An 18003-nucleotide genomic window follows, 5' to 3' on the forward strand; every position below is an offset into this window, starting at 1 on the left:
AATTGTGTGTACACGAGAGAACTGGCAGACACACAGACAAGGGGAAAAAAAAGAGGATGCATCTACTGTGTCACTGTCGCAGCGTGCTAATCATATCTATCCGGTAACCAGCGCAGCACATAACTATCTTCTCATTTTCCTTTTTTTCTTTTTTGTTCTTTTTAAAAATTATCAAATGTGTAACGGGGTTACCAGGTACACGTTTGAAGAAAAAAAAAGGGGAAACATTTCCCGGTGCTCCTCTTTTTCCCTCATCGATCGCTGCTCAGTTTTGTTTCATTGGCTAGAGGCTGGCGCCTCTCTGACGACGAGCTTACTCCCCCGTTCTTATAAATGCGCTCTCGCTTTTGTTTCTTTCGAGCGTTTCCATAGCTCTCAACTGCACACCTACACTCGAGCATCAAAGTGTTTTGGTGAGAGAGAGAGAGAGAAAAAGAGAAAGAGATGCATAATGAATGATGACAGCCAGCTGGGCAACTACGCACACAACGATTTGAACGAGGAAAAGGGATAAAACTGCTAGATGGTAAAAGACTAATGCTCTCGTTTTCTCCTATTCTATAGCCGCGCTGCATCTTGTGCGGAGCGCAACCAGGTTTTGTAAACCCTCAAGCGGACGCGGGACCATTATAATGGATACATACTTTGTCCGCTTCGCTCTTTCTCTCTTGTAGCCTATTGGTAGGGCTGTTGCCGACTTGTTTCCTTTACCCGCCCATCATTAATTGAGTATAGAAGGAGATTGCTGAGACGAATCGTCAAAGAAGCTGATGAGACATCCGAGTGCGAGGCTCTCTGTCTCTTTTTTTTTCCCTCACTGATCATTGTTGTCGTCTAAATCTTCTCCTTCATTTACTCCCATTCTTTCCCCCTGCGCTCATTTATCATTTCTTTTCCTTTTTTATTTATTATTCCCTCTTCTCCCGTAGACTCCACTCCACTGTCATCATCCGCTGGCTTATTTTTATTAGTATTTTGGTCTTGTTTCCTGCGACAGGACACACTGGCGCTGTGGACGGAGATGAGCCGGAGGGGCCGAGTGTTTGCGTCATTCGCTATCTCCAATTTCTCTCGTCTCGTTTGCACGTCTGAGAAAATTGGGAGGACCGTAATGGCCGCGCCGTAACAGGGCGGAGACCCCAAACAATCGACTGATGATGTTTGAGCACATGATGAGCAGGTGATCGATTGGTCTTGTTATTTTAGACCTCGGCCGGCTGTGTTCTTTCCCTACACGGAACGACACATATAATTGGAACAACACAGACAGAATAAACACGACAAGGTACATATAAACGTGACTCGTTCTAGGCAGGAACGCCAGAAATTCAGCTCCGCGTTTCTTTGATGCTGCGGCCAAAGATTCGTAGTCTATACGCGACAAACCACCTCAGTTACTCGTATACGGCAACCGACGCAAAAGCGGAGGAAACCTTTTTTCTTCCGGGGCTCGGAAGAACAACAAAGTCGTATACGATGCGCTTTGTAGCGAATTAGATACTCAGAAAACCTCAATAATATGCGCAATCCATTCCAAGGTTCTTTTCCGTCTCTCTCTCTCTTTTGTGCATTTTATTCTGTGCATTCGCCCGCCTTCTCTGTGTAGTAACTACACGCGCGCACATTAGCCGCTTTTGCATAATCAAAGCCAATTGAAAGTGGCCCGGCTCGGCAGTTGATAACCGACCGCGCAGCCAGTTGCCGCCGTAGCTAAGGCGGCCCCAGCTCGACGGGCCAGACAGGACACCAACAACATCAAAGCCAAAACTTTTTTCCCGGAACTTCATCACGAAAATATACCCAATGAAATTGCTGCTAGTTCCACGTTGCAAAAAAGAGAAAAAAAAGAAATAAGTAAACAACAGCGTGAATCTAAACGGAAAGCGGGAATATAAGGATGATGACGACCCACGTCTTACATCAGCGTAAATAATTTAACGTATTTCCTAATTTCCTCATCTTTTTTTTTTTGTTAAATCTCCCGCCGATTCCGTAATTTATTATCTTCTTTCGGAAAACTATGCCGCCGAGATTGCAAAGCAAATAGACTCGCATTCTGTGATTGAAAGGAAGCTGATTTGCCGACGACAAAATAACAAGTTTGACATCAACAGGAAAGTTGAACGTGGCAAAACTTTGTGTTCGTTAGTGTCCCTGTCAAATCCCCGCCGTGTATATCACCAGCCCCGAAGAAGAAAAAAAAAACTTGTTGATTCAGCCGTGAAGGGCCCAAATTAAACGAACCCTTACCCAGCAATTTCCGGGCGAACCTAATTTCGAGCCATCAAAATAAGATTCTTCTAACTCGGGAATCAAAAGAATAGATCATCAACCGCTTGGAAAACGGCAGAGAGAAAAAAAAAACCAGCAGTTGATTATACTCGCAGTGCACGTCCTATATGTGCGGATCGATTGCACAGAGTAGGAAATGATGGAGGAATATTATGTATACCCAACTTTTTTTTTATGACTCTATTCCCATGGTCTCCTTGCGGGCAGCCATCGCTCTTCTTGATCGAGAACGATGCAACATCCGTCATCTCCGTGTGCCTCTCTTTTTGACTCTGAATGAAGGATAGGCTTATAGGCTGTTCGGTACGTCGTCATATTGTTGTACAGCTTTAGGATGTAGGCCTATAAATATACTTCAGGGCTGAGCGACTGCATGATGATCTATCGAGGCACGATCTACTTAACTATACGCTTCGCCCGTGACGTTACAGCAACAGCGCCGGGTCTGCTACAGCAGAGCAACTCATGTGAGATGCAGGCTAATCAAAATATATGAGAATCGCCTTATAGTGACAGGTGACGAAGACGGAAAGAGGTGCGGTAGTGTGTGACATTGTCTCCTGTCATACGTTCTTGATGTATAGCACATCGACTAGTCCTCCCAGCACCCAAAGGTCGTACTATATATCATGATCAATTCAGTGTTCCATATAGTATGCGACATACATTTAATATCAAGACGCGCATACCTAACAAGATCTTGTGGCTATCTACGTACATGTATACGTAGATATTATTGATTGGTTGAACGAACATTTTCTTCTTTTCCCCTTTTTTTTATCAGTTTTCGATCGTTTTTTTTTTTCTGGCGCGCTGGACAAGAATTGGAAGGGAAGAGCTGGGCCGTAACGGGCCCGCGTTTAACGGTAACGTGAACACACAACGAGTTACACAAGATCAAATGTCTCACCTTGAGTGGTTCTGGCGGCGCTCGCATGGCACCGAAACGGACGTCGTTACTCAAACGAACCTGCCAACAGCAACAAATAACAACCGAAAAAAAATATAAAATAAAAAGAAAGGTAAAAAAACGAAAAAATTAAAAAGAGATAGGAAATTACAATCAAAGTTAAACAAAAAAAAAAATACTTATTCATATGCCTATGTATAAATAATAAAAGGTGAACAAGAAAAAAAACCGAGAAAACACCAGCTACAAAAAAGAAATTTCGGAGGTTTTTTTAATTGCTTGCATACAGGAGTAATAATTTAGTGATGTAATGAGTTATGTACGCTGGCTTTCATCCAAGAGACTTTCGTTAGCAACGCATTAATTATTAATGTTATTTTTTGTTGTTGTTGTTTCCTCTTAATACTTGTTTCTTTTCTTTTTCTTTTTTTTAAATATAAATAATTTAGTATATAGTAGATAATACGTACCCCATTCTCCAGGGTCGGACTGGTATTGTGTTGCTCTCCGCTGATACCTTTCCGACATTTGCCCGTCGTCACTGAATTTTCTGTAAGAGAAGACACGCAAAGAAAAATCAATCAACAAATATGCCTTGGGTGTATTGGAATATTCATACAGGAGCTCGTATTCGCTATACAATGTCGAGTCAGTCTATAGATATGCGTACGGGAATCGGTAATAAAAGGTAATGCTTGTCGCTATATATTTCGTTGCAATAAGAAATCCAGCATCAGTCCACAATGCGAATGCTGGCCCGCGCTGGCAAGACGGAAGGGACTGCAGCACAACAGTATCCGCATAATAATGTAGCGCGGATATATAGAGAGATTGGGCGACGTCGGCGTCTTTTGTGCCGCGCTCCGCCGTGGCCTCCCCCCCCCCCCATCTCATTAACGTCGAACATTGAGGAATTACCAGGCAGTCGTCGCTGTCGTGTTATTATCACGTACCCGTGATTAACAGCCCATCCCCGTGTCGATTATTCAAATCAATTCAATTTGACTAATGAGATATGTGTATCTTTTCAAGGCTGGACGGATAGGCGGATGGCGACTGGTAAAAATTCGCGAGTCCGGCAACAACCGTGTAGGAAGGAGCGGAGTCGATGATAAAAGACAAAATGTCATGACGAAATCGGACCTTGCCTTGTCCGGTTCGATAACGCGGGCGCCGACTGAGGGCCACAGCATCATCAGCAGCAACGCAGCAAGACACGTCCGATCAATTTACGAATAATCTCGAAAACAAAAGAAGAAGAAGAAGAAGAAGAAGAAGAGGGGAATCAATAAGGAGCGTCTCCTGTTTGTGTGCCTTCGTCATTGCCTCTCTCTCGATTCCTTTTGCCCATCCGGGATGACCCAATCCGTCGGCCAGCAGATCCTTGAGAAAAAGAACAAGATTTTCGTCGTCGTCCCTTCAGAATATAAGGCCCTTTTTTTTCTTGTTTGTAATTGAATTCGATATCAAGCGATTGGGAAGGTGATGAAGTTCCGGTACAGCGCAAAGTGCTGAAGTGAACGGCAAGGTCCCGCACAAGAGTCGTCGGTCACGTAGTACTAGTAGTACTCTCTACTTTATATCCACACATTTACCGTAGTCAATGCAACAAACCTATAGCTCTTCGGGGTATTGCCATCGATCTCTTCTGTCGCTCGCCTGTCCCTCTCTGTACTAACTCTCTACTCGTCTTGAAGGCCGACGACTATTTACAACGGACAGAGCACAACACACACACACACACACACACACAAAAAGAGCGTCTGGCTCGTTTCTTGCAACTCACGCGGGGCCGTCGCTGGCGCTGGCGTCATCAAGCGGAAACCGCCCACGAAGATGAGCGAGTCGATCATCTGTCGGATAACGTATAGCTTTAGAATGATCTCTCCTAACAGTTCCCAAAACAAAAAAACTACTAGTCCAATCAAATGCCGTTGCCGAGAGGCAGCCAACAACAGCAGCAGAAAATTGCGCCAAGTTCCGAATCAAACGGCAAAGGAGAGCGCGCGGATGCCTAGCGGAGCAAATTGCCCAAATTCGGGAGAGAATCAGACAAAAACTGAAACGAATGCAGCACGTCTATATGTGTACAGAATGGAAATATGCAGCAGTCACGTATAATATAATACATATAGACATAAACACACACACACACACATATATATCCGCCCGAATCTCTTTCGTCAGGCGATTCGTGGAAAATATCAGTCGGAATCGCCTTCATGGCCGTAAAGGAGAGACACAGGAAAGTCACGTCTCTTAATTTTATAGTTTCTCTTCTTCTTCTTCTTCTTCTTCTTTTTCCTTTCGTCTTTTCTTTTGAAATTCTGTCGTCGTCTGTTTTTTTTGTTTTTTTTCTGTAGATTTAAAATATGTACAGCCGATGAGGTTGAGCCGAACCGGACACATTCCTTGCCAAAAGGTTCTCGCCTGTCTGTGTTTGAACAACATACATCACGTGTCAGAATCGGATAGCAGCAGACGCACATGAGAAACGTAAACAAAAATGGGTGGGGTGGATGGGCGTCCGCTTCCCAAGCTTCGAAAGGAAAAGGACCATCTGCTGCTGCTGCTGCTGTTGCTGCTGCTGCAGCGACTTTTCGATCGCAAAAGGCAACGCCAGCGACGGTAACTGATGACGAGCCAAACCTCAAAGTCTCCAGCATTTGTATTTCCTCTGGGTCCAGCGTATATATGTATACGTATATAGGACGCTGGATTTGTTGTTGTTGTTTTTTCTTGTATTTCAAATAAGTACCGCGGCAGCAGCAGTCGTGCGCATGCAGATGTGCCATTCCGCAATCATGTCGTGTTTCGGCCTCAGGTTTCCCGGCTTCTATACAGATACAAGTCTATAACATGTGACCAGTGTGTCCTTGAGAGGAACAAGATGTTTAAAGCATATTCAACCAGGATCACGGCAGCATATTTTGTCTTGAAACACGAGCGTCTGATGTGTGTGTGCTGTGTGCAGACGACCCTCTGAACGAGCGAGTGGTGACGTCAGCCGCGCGGGAGAACGGAGGTGGCCATCCATCATTCAGCGCATTTGAATATGTGTACACTCGACTGATGTTGTACAGACAGGATGAACTACAGATATAGAGTCGGAAGCGACACCGCAGCGCGTAACTAATACAATCACCCGTGAGGATACGATAGGAGCGGAGATGTAGACGCCTAGCGCAATTGTATACACGAGTCAAACATGATTTGATTCGATGTTATATCAAAGTGAGCGGAGTTTGAAGAAAGAAAAAGAAAAAAAAAACAAAATTATTAACCGACTCAATTTCACGGAGCAAACCGAAATGTTGAGCCTTGAGTATAGGGACGTGCAGAGATATTGCGGATGATGCTGCTGCTGGGAAAAATAAATGATTCCCCCCAACCAAGAAACGGCCGACGCCACCGCGCGTTCCGTTCCGTTCCGTTCTGCGGTCGATGATCAATCAGAATGGCGTTTGATAGATCGACCCGACTTTGCTCGACGGGCACTTGATTTTCTCTCGTTAAATGAAAAAGAAGCCGGTTTTCTTTTCAATAGAAAAAATGTGTATTTCCCCAGTTTTATTTTCCTCCCATTTTCTTCATTTTCTACAGAAATAAAAAAGGGTGCGGATGGGGTCTAGAATTAATGCGTCCGTATAAATGCTCTTGGCCACGTCGACCTCATTTGCTTTTCTGTACAAATTTGAAAATGTGTGTGTCCCATTTTTTATTTTTTTAAATTTTCCCAGCGACGCCTCCTCCCGCATTAATAGGTGGGGCAAGGCAAAATAGGTGCCCCAAGCGAAAATATAAGAACTGCCGACTGGATCGAATCGAGCTGACAGAGCGCGAAAAAAATCGCCGGTTATGTGTTTGCTGGTCTGCAGCCAGCAGAGACTGTCAAAATGTGTGCGCGCGTGTTTATACGTGTGCTGGGTCATTGGGTGCGACGTACCGTGACCTATAAATTAGTTTGGACTCTCTTTGCTGGGGGTCTATGAGCTAACTGACACTGTACAGAACACAGAAAAAGAATTCACCACAAACAAAAAAAGGTGATGGAGATAAAACATAAAAGAATAGAAGACGGAGAAGGAATCCCGAGACTCGCACAAACGATGATCATTCCCAGAACCGATTTGCTGGTTTTTTCGTTTGTTTATTTTGGCTGTCGCCGTCGTCCACACACACACACACACAAAAAGAAAAACCGAAATTCTTTTCTCCTTTTTCTTTCTTCGCTGGTGTGACGCGTGTTCCTATGTGCCGCCATAAGGACAACAACAACAACTAGCAGTTGTTGTTGTTGTTCCCTTTCACGGCTCTTTTTTTTGGTCGTCTCATCGCCGCAGCAGTGACGATTGCCCAACATCTATTGCGTGCGTGCTGTACGCTAGTATATAGTCTTCCTTCGCCAGTTTCTCTTCTCCCGTTTTTGTCTGGATGCGATCGTTTTGTACGGAGAGCCGTATATACATTTAATGTGTCGATGGGATAAAGTTGTGTTAGATAACCGCACCTGCTCTATTAGGATATTTTAAAAAAGGATGGGTGTATACAGTCACGACGTGAGTATAGTAACAACAGTCCCCCTATAGCCGACGGCGATTCGAAATTGTTTATGTCGAGCCTACGTAATAACTTTCGGTGAGCCTAGCCCCTTTTTTCTCTTATAGAGCCAACACACATACGTATAGGTGCTGCCATATAGCCGGCCGCCTAATGTGAGTAATATATAAGCCGCACTTTCGGCCGGGATGATGGGCCGAGTGTCTTTATATTATTCATGCAACCTTTCCCTTTTGATCTCTTGCCTTGCACTCGGTTGAGTTGACCCGCTAAATTGTATACCACTCCTATATATATACACGTAATGCTTTCCATCCATCGCGGACCCGAGAAAACAACAAACCCCAAAGAAATCTAAAGAAGAAACAAAACGACAAAAAGGAGAGGCGGTCGTGATGTCATAATGGAGTGGCACGCTGGGAGACAGGTGAGACCCTGGCAGTAACTCGTAAAACTCGTCAACTCAGCTGACCCCGTATGGACTCTGGATGTGGAGACCCCACCCAATTGAATTGGCTTTTGACTGTACGTTGCCTACCTACATACACGTATACGCATAGAGACAGTTAACTGGCCATCAAACAAACAGACAATCATGTAAATAACTATACAATCATTGCTTGTGTGCGCTTATGTGTGTCTGCTGTTGTGTGGACCGTCTGAAAGCGTCTCAGACATCCCATCCGACCGTATGTACACTTGGGACATAACACGAAAGAGGAGGAATAACCGTTTGTCCGTGTCCTTTTTTTTTTCTCCAGACAAAAATTTTAAAATAAATGGGCGGGAAAAAAAGGAATAAAATAAAACATTGAAGAAAAGAAAAACTGTACGACCGAAATGTCGTGAAAACAAAACAAACAAAAATAGTAAAAAATTGGGGAAGGATGAAATTTCAAGTTCGCTTCAAGAGGTTTAGATGTTCTACGTACGTATAGTGCAGCAGTACGTGTACTGTCAGATATTCCAGAGAAAGAAAAGAAAAAAAGACGAGGGTCCGGCAGTGATATATGACCGTTTTGGATGATACACGCACGCACAGGTGAGAGAGAAAGAAGAAGAAGAAGAAGAAGAAAAGAGACAAGAAACGGGAGAGAAAAAGAGAGAGAGAGACAGTCTGGCGGAGCTATGCCAGGTATGCGGATCCTGATTATTCAACGACGCCCGTCAACGAAACGTAATAGCTTTTAAAAGAAAAAGAATAAGAAAGAGGCCAGGGACGGGAGCGCACGGTGACTGCGTGCAGCATCTTTCTGACCGATGGTTCGCCCAGCGCGGGCGGGCGGGCGCGCGCAAGTTTGTTTTTTTCTCGGCTTATATTCGCTCGTGTTGTCGTGCTGCGCGTTAAAAGCGACCGTTAACTAACGCTGACTTGTTTTTCTTTCCCCTTTTTTTTCTTTTTCTTCTTCTCAACTTTTTTTGGCACCCCCTCCGTTCTTTTTCTTTGATGGCTCCTTCGAAAAATGAAGCGCAAAGTGGATCCGTGAATTTCTTTATGCACGCTCACACACGAGCATTAAAATGTATATTCTCCTACCCCCCTCTCTTTTGTGCCCTTCCAATTTCCTTCGTTTATTCATGAACCGATCGACCCTGTGCTGGCAGATTTCAGTGTTTTGAAAATATTTCAAAAACACCCGCGCCGGGGAAACGACTGGCATCGAAGCTTGAAACAAAAAAAGGCTTTTTTCTTCCCTCTCTCTTGATTGATTTCATGTTGTTATATTTCTACCTACATGTATATCGACTTTGTCGTCGAGGTGTTTTTTTTTTTTTTAAATTTGTCTTGCGCATAACTTTCACCTGCATCGAACCGGTTCACGAATCAAATAAAACGAGGAACTGCAATGAAAAGGACACACGTCGGAGTTTCTTGGCGTAAACCTGTCGTCACCTAATACCACTTAATTCTTTGGTGGCGTCACTTTGTCACCTCTCTCACCTGTTTCCATCAACTGCAGACCACGGACAATAAAAAAAAGGAAATCAGCTCCGCCGACCCTTTGTGCGGCTATAAAATATCTATAACGTTCGCTATTTATATTGAAAAGAACCAAGGGGGGGTCGGTTGCTTTATTGCGCTTCTGGGACAAGATGAAACGCGTATTTCTCTCTTTGATTGGCAACGACAAGAGTCTGGAAAAATTTCAAACTGTTGGGAAGCCTCCGCCGGGCAAGAGGTTGAACTGCTCTGACGTCAATCTCGTGACTCGCCTATCAAAACCCCCCGATGCCTAATATTGGGCTCTTGCCTCTTTGTTAAGTCAAATTGACGGTTATTTACGATCGTAACGAATACGGCTACAAACGACTATCTGTAGCCGGCCGTCCATCAATCAGTCGCCCTCAAGAATTGGACGGAATAAAGGTGGCACTTAACATCTCAATACGTGACGGAACTCGGTTCGACTCGCTTAAGGCCGCATTGGAAAATAACAGAACCAGGAAGAAGAGGGGTGTGCGGATATAACTGGAAATGCGCTCGGACCGGGCAGCCGGCAGCCGCAGCCGGCAGCAGCAGTAAATGGAACAAGAGCGTCCGCTGTGGCTGTCGTTATGGGAGCTGCAAGACTCCGTCCGCAGCGCGCAACATTCTGCTGAGCTGCAACTGAAATGTATATGCAGTATAAATGTCAATTTGGCCGCGCGCTGGCCGAGCTGCCGGCCTGGCGCCTCGGTAAAAATATACACAAGAGTCGAGCGCGCCACCGTTAAGTTATGGCGTTAGTTAGTTAGCCCATAGTTGACGACCGAAAGGTGATGACACTCCCCTCTTCTTCCCTTTTCGAAGGACCTTCCCTCATTTGTGGACGGACGGACGGACGGACCGACGATTCGGCTGGTGGTGGCCGACACGAGGGAGGCGTGTGGCGCTTGCTAATAATAATACAGCGCGCATTAACTTCGACTGCACACCGGCCATCCCGAAAAAAAGTTTGAGTCTCCCCACCCCCCACCCCCTCTTTTCTCCTTGTGAACCTGGCGACAGGACGGGCTTAGATAGATCCTTGGGGCTGAGTGCGCTGCCCGTTGTTTATAGCCGGGCATTCATATGGATGTGCTTCGCGCACGCCTACAGATTGCCTAATTAGCGTCTGATGTGGACTGATTGAATCGACGATAAGACGAGGATGACAGGAAACTTAAAGAGCCCAAACGAGGAGGGGGCAGTTACAGAGAACCTGGCGGATAATGATGAGCCCGGGCACCGACAACAATGTCGATTTTAGTTGGTGATACGACAGGGGGTGACCCGTCAAACTGCATACCCTATCAACTCGGAATTAAATATATATCTAGTATAATTGACGTTTAGACTCTAGAGGGCCAGCAATATGCGTCATTGGTATACACACAAAGGCAGTCCAGCAATAGGAAATAGGACGGTCAAGCTAAAGGATGATGATGAGCTTACCGGACGACGGCCTGTTGTCACTGTTGCTGGGATTGCGGACGATATGCAGGGCCTGTTGTTGTTGTTGCTGCTGCTGCTGAGAAATCGCGTTATTAGTCGCCAGGGAGACGCTGCGATTGCCCTTCTCGTTCTCGTTGTGATGATGGTTGTCCGGCAACATGGCGGTCACGTTGTTCGGCGGCGATGAATTGACCGAGGATGAATGCCGCCTCTGACGGTGGCTGCCACCGCCCAGCGGCAGTTGACTCGTAGCGCAGCCCATTCTGATTCCTTTTGCTGTGCTTTCTTCTTCTTCTTAATTTCTCTTTCACTTTTTGGACACACGAGAAAACACCACCGCACAGAGACACACTTGACACTGCTCTGCCGTACACACCAATTCACGCCCCAAAGTACAGCAACAGCAGCAGGTACGCGCACAAAACAAAAAAAACACTTGACGGCTGGATGCCTCGACTTGTCACTCCCGTCACGCTCGATTCCCTTCTCTCTCTCTCTCCTTCTTCTTCTTCTTTTTTCCTTCTGTTGATTTTTCAAACGAATCGCGCCAAGTCGACCACGTCAACCGAACCAAACGAAAGATTCCCGCTTGCTGGTGATATCGTTGTCCTTAAAAGCGTCCGTGTTTCTTCTCGATTGGCAAAACCCGAAAAGAACGAGGAAAGGTGCTGGCAGTCCCGGTTGGAAATTCTTAGGCACTGCACACGCCGGTTAGATCCACTTCGACTGCTGGCCAGACCCTTTGCAATAAGATGAGAACAAAAAAAAATGTCCGCCTGTCCACCATTGAGTAGTAAATTCACGCGCTTTCGAACCCAAACGAGTGGAGGAAAATTCTTCACTTCCCCGGGGTTCCTTTTTTTTTCAGTTTCTTTTTCTGGCTGTGTCCGTCGTCTTCCACTCGAGTGGACACGATTCGATTGTGTCGTGCTGTCGTTTATATTGACACAGTCCAGTCCGTCCCGCGTCTGGGGAGGACAAAAAGGCAAAGGGAGATTGACGAGCCCGATAGAGAAACCAAGACACACACAGTCACTCACGCACTGGGCAGCAAGGGCGGAGGGAAAAATAAAATCACGAAATTCTCTTTTTTTTTCCAGAAGAAATAAGAAAACGGCTGGTCGTGTGTTTTCTTGTGTGAGAGTGAAATAAATTGCTGCTGGGTCGCTGGTTGAAGTTTACCTTTACATAACGACGATGGAGTGTGTGGACCGGCCTTTGTGTGTCGCCCAATCAGTCAATAAATGTTTGCGCGCTGGGGCTGATGCTTTCACGTTGATTCACGGGCGTGCAGCAGAGGTGGAGACACCAAGGAAAAGAAGATTTCAATCAATTGATGCCGGGCAGCGTCGTCCTCGAGATCAATCATTATGTCGAGTCCAAAGCAAATGAATCAGATGAACGAATTGAATAATCAGCAGGAGGGAGAAGAAGAGTCATCTTTGCTGGTTCCTTTCTTTTGGGCTCGAATAATCCAGCTGCTGCCAAGCACAAGACACCTGTTTCTGCAACGCAATCAATAACACAGACAAAAATCGAGTCAGTCAACGAATTAATGAGGTGGAATGAATGATAGTCATGGACTTATTAGTACAGGCAGCCGGGGCAAACTACATCCATCTTAGCAACAGCGACCACAGCACAATGTGGGGGGAAACCAAATAAATCAAATGAAGGAAAACACAAAGCCAAACCCAACAAAGGAAAAAAATGGTTTAAAACTGTTGTTGTGGGCCGGTTCTTATGGCGATTTGGTTTCAAGGTTGTTGTGTAACTTTTGCACCGTGCAAACAACGATTTTCCTCCTTATTATACGTCAGTTTGGCATGATTATATCATATCACCTGGTCGGCACTAGGAGATGGGGAATCGCATCATATTTGGACAGAGTTTTTGCTGACGTCAGATTTTATATAGACGACGACGCCACAGATTGGGCCCCTTTAGCTGGCCATAACCGGGCCGCGCCAGTCTATCCAAGTTCATTCACGAGACTTTCTCTTATTCTTTCTTTTGCGTTTTCCTTTTTTCCTTTTTCTTTCCATCTGTTTGGGGAGGGGTTCCGTCGTTTGATTCCCCATTCTGTTTTCTTCGGGGCTCTTTATCTCTCTCTCTACCGACGTTGCCTTTTGTTTCTTCTATATGACCCAACGTTGCTGTGCCCAGCCGTTCAAACAAGACAATAGCCAGCGTTTTGAAACGATTTCGTTGCTTTTCTTTTCTTTTTCTTATTTTTTTTTTATCTCCATTTTGTCTTTGTTTTTATTACGTGTACACCGTCGGGCGCTGGTTACACAATGGGGGCGGGCGGGACCGCCTGTGGACCGCGCTCGCTCGGTTGATGATCTTTTGTCGGTTCTCCTCCCTCATCAGCCGTCCAATCAAACGACAAAATGGCCCTTAAGTAACGGGGCACGAGGGAAAGACAAACGTCCGTGCGTTTTCGTCGACATAAAAGTGACAGCCACAGGACGTCGGACGTCATCTGCATATCCCCCCTCCCCCCACTCCATCTCACTATCCATACTATACTCGGTTGATGGATGGCTGATTGACGTTTTCGAGCTACCCGGCGGCACATTAAAGGAACAAAATGCGATTGGGAAAAAAAAATTGAGCAACCCCTTCAACATCACGGGGGCCAGTCTGTCACGATATGTTTCTCTCTGCACGACGAATGCAAAGTGGCTCTGCTGTAAACATGGCCTCCCAGTCAAATGACGGCAGATAGCCGACCAGATAGGCAGATAGTAGTAGCCGAGTATATTGTCATTTTCGAACCCGAGATGCTCTGCTATCTCCCGTTTTTTTCCCCTTCTTTTATCATCTCCTCATTGGCAATTGCCCAATTTTCAATGCGCAGCTAGACCTCGTCGCTCTCGCCATAGTTCAATATCGGTAGATGTTGCAAGAAATTACCGACGATTAAATCATCTTTAAAGAAAGAAATATATAAATTATAAATACGAGTAAAAAAAAAACTTTCTACTTTTCCTCGTTTTGTTGGTGGAGTCTCTTTTTTGAATGCGTTTTATTTTGTTAAGCATTTTCTTTCTTTTGCCCAAGAATTGGCAGTGGTGGTGGGGGCAACAGCTGTGCCGGATTCGATTTGAGTCGCATCCCATCCGGGATCAAACGACCAATACCCTTCCACATATACATATCTGGGTGCTATATGTGTGTAGTTGTGTACAAGACACAATAAAAAAAAAAGGAAGAAAAAAAAATTCGATGTGATGCGATTGCGTAAACATTCAAATTCAATAAGTTTGGAGCGTTATGTCGTCCGGGGCACTTTTCGCTATCGTTTTGGAAGGAAGAAAAAAATGGCAGTTGTTTGTAAGTAAAAAGTTCCTAGAAATCAAAGTTTTTCTCACACACCCCTCCTGGTAACGATCTTCTATTCTCTTTTTTTCTTCTTCTTACTTCTGTTTTTTTTTTTTGGATAGAATAAAAATTTGGAAAGTTACACCATAGTTTGATATTTTTCTTTTGTTTGAAAAAAAAAAAAATGTGTCTTTCTTCTTCCTTATTGTGCGTGAATTTTTCTTTTGGACAAATATTTGAATTTCTTTCGAACTTGTTATGTGCTAAGGAATATATATATATTTTATATACATGACATGAAGACCTTTTGCTTTGATTCTCTCGTCTTCCTTCTTCTTCTTTTGGGTTTTTTGGGGAGACTCTCGATCGTATCACCCCGTCTCTGTTTTGATTGATTCGCTCCCGGATTCTTCGTATTATTTCGACTGTTTTGTTTACACACATACGCTAGCTCGCCTGTCGCAGAGCACACACACCTTATTCGATCTCGCTCCCGGAAAAGAAGCTCGAATTACAAAACCCTTATTTATTCAAGTTGACTATGGTCGCCTAGATCTCCTATCTCTTTCAGAGTCTCCACACAGAGACTCGGCGCCCTTTTTTCTCTCTCGGATGAGGACGAGCTATAGAATTATGAGACATAATTGGTGCTGCTGCTGCCATGGGATGCCATGTGATGGATGTTGGCTCCGGTTGGATGGAATGCTCTCTTTTGAATAAAAACGTCGCCTCTCTCCCCCATCAAGTCCCGCGAGTCTTCAAGACCAAGAAAAACACGTAGACATTTATCTACACACACACACACATGTATACACTTTACACAGCAGACAGACGTCGCAGACACGTAGAGAAAGTCATAAAATGTTACGCTGGAAAAAAAAACCATTTTTCAGCCAGAAAACAAAAACAAAAAACTAAATTCCAACATTAACGCGAAGATCAAAAAGCAGCGATACAGAGAATTATGCCAAGTCCACCGAGTTGCGTGTCTAAATACAACGCGGTTATAATGGAGGGGTGGGAGAAAAAAAGCTCTGGGGTAAAAGAATACGATGCGATATCACTCTTGTATAGTATAATCGTGTTAGATTCTACAGAGACGCAGGTCTGCAGGTCTGATGTGGGCGAAAATAAATAAATAACAAGTCAAAAGGAGGCTTTTGTAACTCGAAGGAAATAAAGTTAAAACAAAACAAAAAAAAAGAGAGAGAGAGAGAGACCGTTTTTGGGAGGGGTCGAGTATTTTTTTTTTCTTCTTTTCTTTTACTTGTCGGACGGCTCACGCTCACGCGCTGCTCGCTTTCAGCGTTTTATCGATTGATATCAAAAGAGTGTATAATACTGCTCGGCTGCTCCTGTTGGTTGCTGACTGTTGGCATGTTTGGGGGGGTTTGCGTAGACATATATATATCTCTCCATAGGCCCTATAGGGAAAACTCGGAGCGCCGACCGGAGACAGACGGAATGGGATTGAAGGGCGGGATAGAGAGAGAGGGAGAGAGAAGAATAACACAATCATTAATGAAAAGCCAGGAGAGCAGAGCCAGAAATGTGCAGCAAACACGCCAATTTGTGAGTTGCGAGAATCGAGCAGATGGAAGGGAATTCTGCCGCCTTTCCCTTAATCATATTTTTTGCCCGTTTTGCCCGGGTTTCACTTTGTTAGAACCCAGTCAACTTGTTAAGTCTTGTTTCTTTCTCTTCTCCCATTCTTTTCACCGTTGGATCAAATAATGGAGATCTTTTGAATGTTGCCTGCCTCCTTATTGTCACTAGCCATTTTACTTGTGCACCGCGCTCTGATGGTCCAACAGCCTTGTAAAACATTGCGTAACCCACTCTATAATTACGAAAATGAAGACGCTGTCGTCCAGGTGGTCACGTATACCACCGGCACCAATTCATTTCATCCCAAGGAAACTAAATAGGAAAAGTGTCTAGGAATAATAAGAACTGTATGCTGCTGCCATATAAATACGCCAGTACCAGCCAGTACTACAATCCCGCTGATGGAGAGAGAGAGAGAGAGAGAGAGAGAGAGAGAGTTCAATCAACGTGAAAAGCTTTCAGCAGAACACACAGACACACACACACATAAAACAGAACACACCCAAGCCAAGCCGAGAAAACCAACGGCAGCTCCTCCTATATAGAACCAACACACCAATTCTCCTTTTTTTTTTCTTCTTCTTTTCCTTCTCTTCACTTGTCCTTCGTCCGTCGATTTCTCTCTGCTGCCGTTCCTGCTACTGCCCCAGACACCAATGCTGGATTTTTGCTCGTACGCGCTGATCCCTTGTCTAGAAATCTAGCTATAGAGATTTTGTTTTTCTCTTGCTCTTTCTCTCTTTTCATTTTCTTTCCTTTCGGTGAAAAAAGAAAATCAAAACACAAGTCAATGCTGACCATCAGTCGCTTGGCTATTCAGCCCGTCACTCGCCTCCAAAAAACACAAGGAGGGATCCCAAAAAACTCACCAAAAGAAAAACAGAAAAGAAAAAAAAAAACTCTTCACATGTGTATCATACAAAATGCGTGTCGTCGCCGTCGTGTCGTTCTCTCCGTTTTTTTTTCTCTCTTGTCCTTTTGAGATCCTGCTGTTGTCCGAAAAAAGAAGAAAATCCAAATCGATTTGAAATCAAAAGGATAAAAAACGACACGCAAAAACAAAAGGGGGAAATTGTTCACCAATTCATTCGTTTCTCTCGTCTCTTATGGGGCGGTGCACAACAGACGTATTGTCTGCGATAAAGACACATTTTGACTTGCGCTGTGCCGTAACACCAATTCTCCCGCTCACGCGTGAAAGACAGAAAAAAAAGAAAGGAACGATTCATTAGCGATGCTGGACACACCACAGGTCAGGGATACAAAAAAAAAATCCTGACGGGAGGTGGGAGGGAGGTGGGATAGAAAAGAGAGGCGCAGTACAATGTTACATCCGATCGGATCCACGACGACGACGATGATATCGTTGTCCTTGTATTGTGCAGCGTCGGTTGCTAGTTGCCTATTGCGACCTCTGCGGGAAAACCAGATGAACGGAGGGCAAAAGGAAGAAGCGGACGGAATGAAAGAAGACGCACAAAGAGGAAGAAGAAAAAGGAATCGCGGAAAAAGAAAGGAAGAAGAGAGACAAGGACGATATATTCGACAATTCTTATATTATATCCGCTGCCTATCGTCTTATATAATATACATTTCTTCTATATATGTGTGCACGTATATAAAGAGAGAAGAGCCGAGTTCTATTTCGTTCGATCGACGATTGTGTTATTCCTTGCCAGTCTCGTCGCTATTCGATGTATCGAGTCGAGCAGCCAAGAGATCGTTTGTCGTTCTCGTTTCTCCTTAGAGAAACGGGATGAATGTTGTACTACTACAAGGTAGTACTGCACGCAGCCAACCATAGAGAGACATTACAGATCTAGGCGAAATGATCCTTAATTTTTTTCTTTCTTTTTCCCTGATTTCCTCCGCCTTTTTTCCCACTATAGAA

The 18003-nt window shown here is 44.6% G+C and overlaps 1 protein-coding gene across 3 annotated transcripts in view; it reads right to left on the reverse strand.

The window, feature by feature from the left end:
* The window catches only part of LOC124328849 (high affinity cAMP-specific and IBMX-insensitive 3',5'-cyclic phosphodiesterase 8A-like), a 35851-nt gene that overhangs the window by 15856 nt on the left and 1992 nt on the right, over window positions 1-18003 (reverse strand). For 2 of the 3 annotated variants that reach the window (XM_046787662.1, XM_046787660.1), the window contains exons 2-4: window positions 11178-12682; window positions 3673-3752; window positions 3203-3262 (exon numbers count right to left, since the gene is read on the reverse strand). In XM_046787662.1, the coding sequence (XP_046643618.1) occupies window positions 3203-3262; window positions 3673-3752; window positions 11178-11439 (402 nt within the window). In that variant the 5' untranslated portion in view covers window positions 11440-12682. The remainder of the gene's footprint in view (window positions 1-3202; window positions 3263-3672; window positions 3753-11177; window positions 12683-18003) is intronic. The other variant, XM_046787661.1, reaches the window with a different exon arrangement.

Source organism: Daphnia pulicaria, chromosome 3 (genome assembly GCF_021234035.1).
Source record: "Daphnia pulicaria isolate SC F1-1A chromosome 3, SC_F0-13Bv2, whole genome shotgun sequence".
NCBI lineage: Eukaryota > Metazoa > Arthropoda > Branchiopoda > Diplostraca > Daphniidae > Daphnia > Daphnia pulicaria.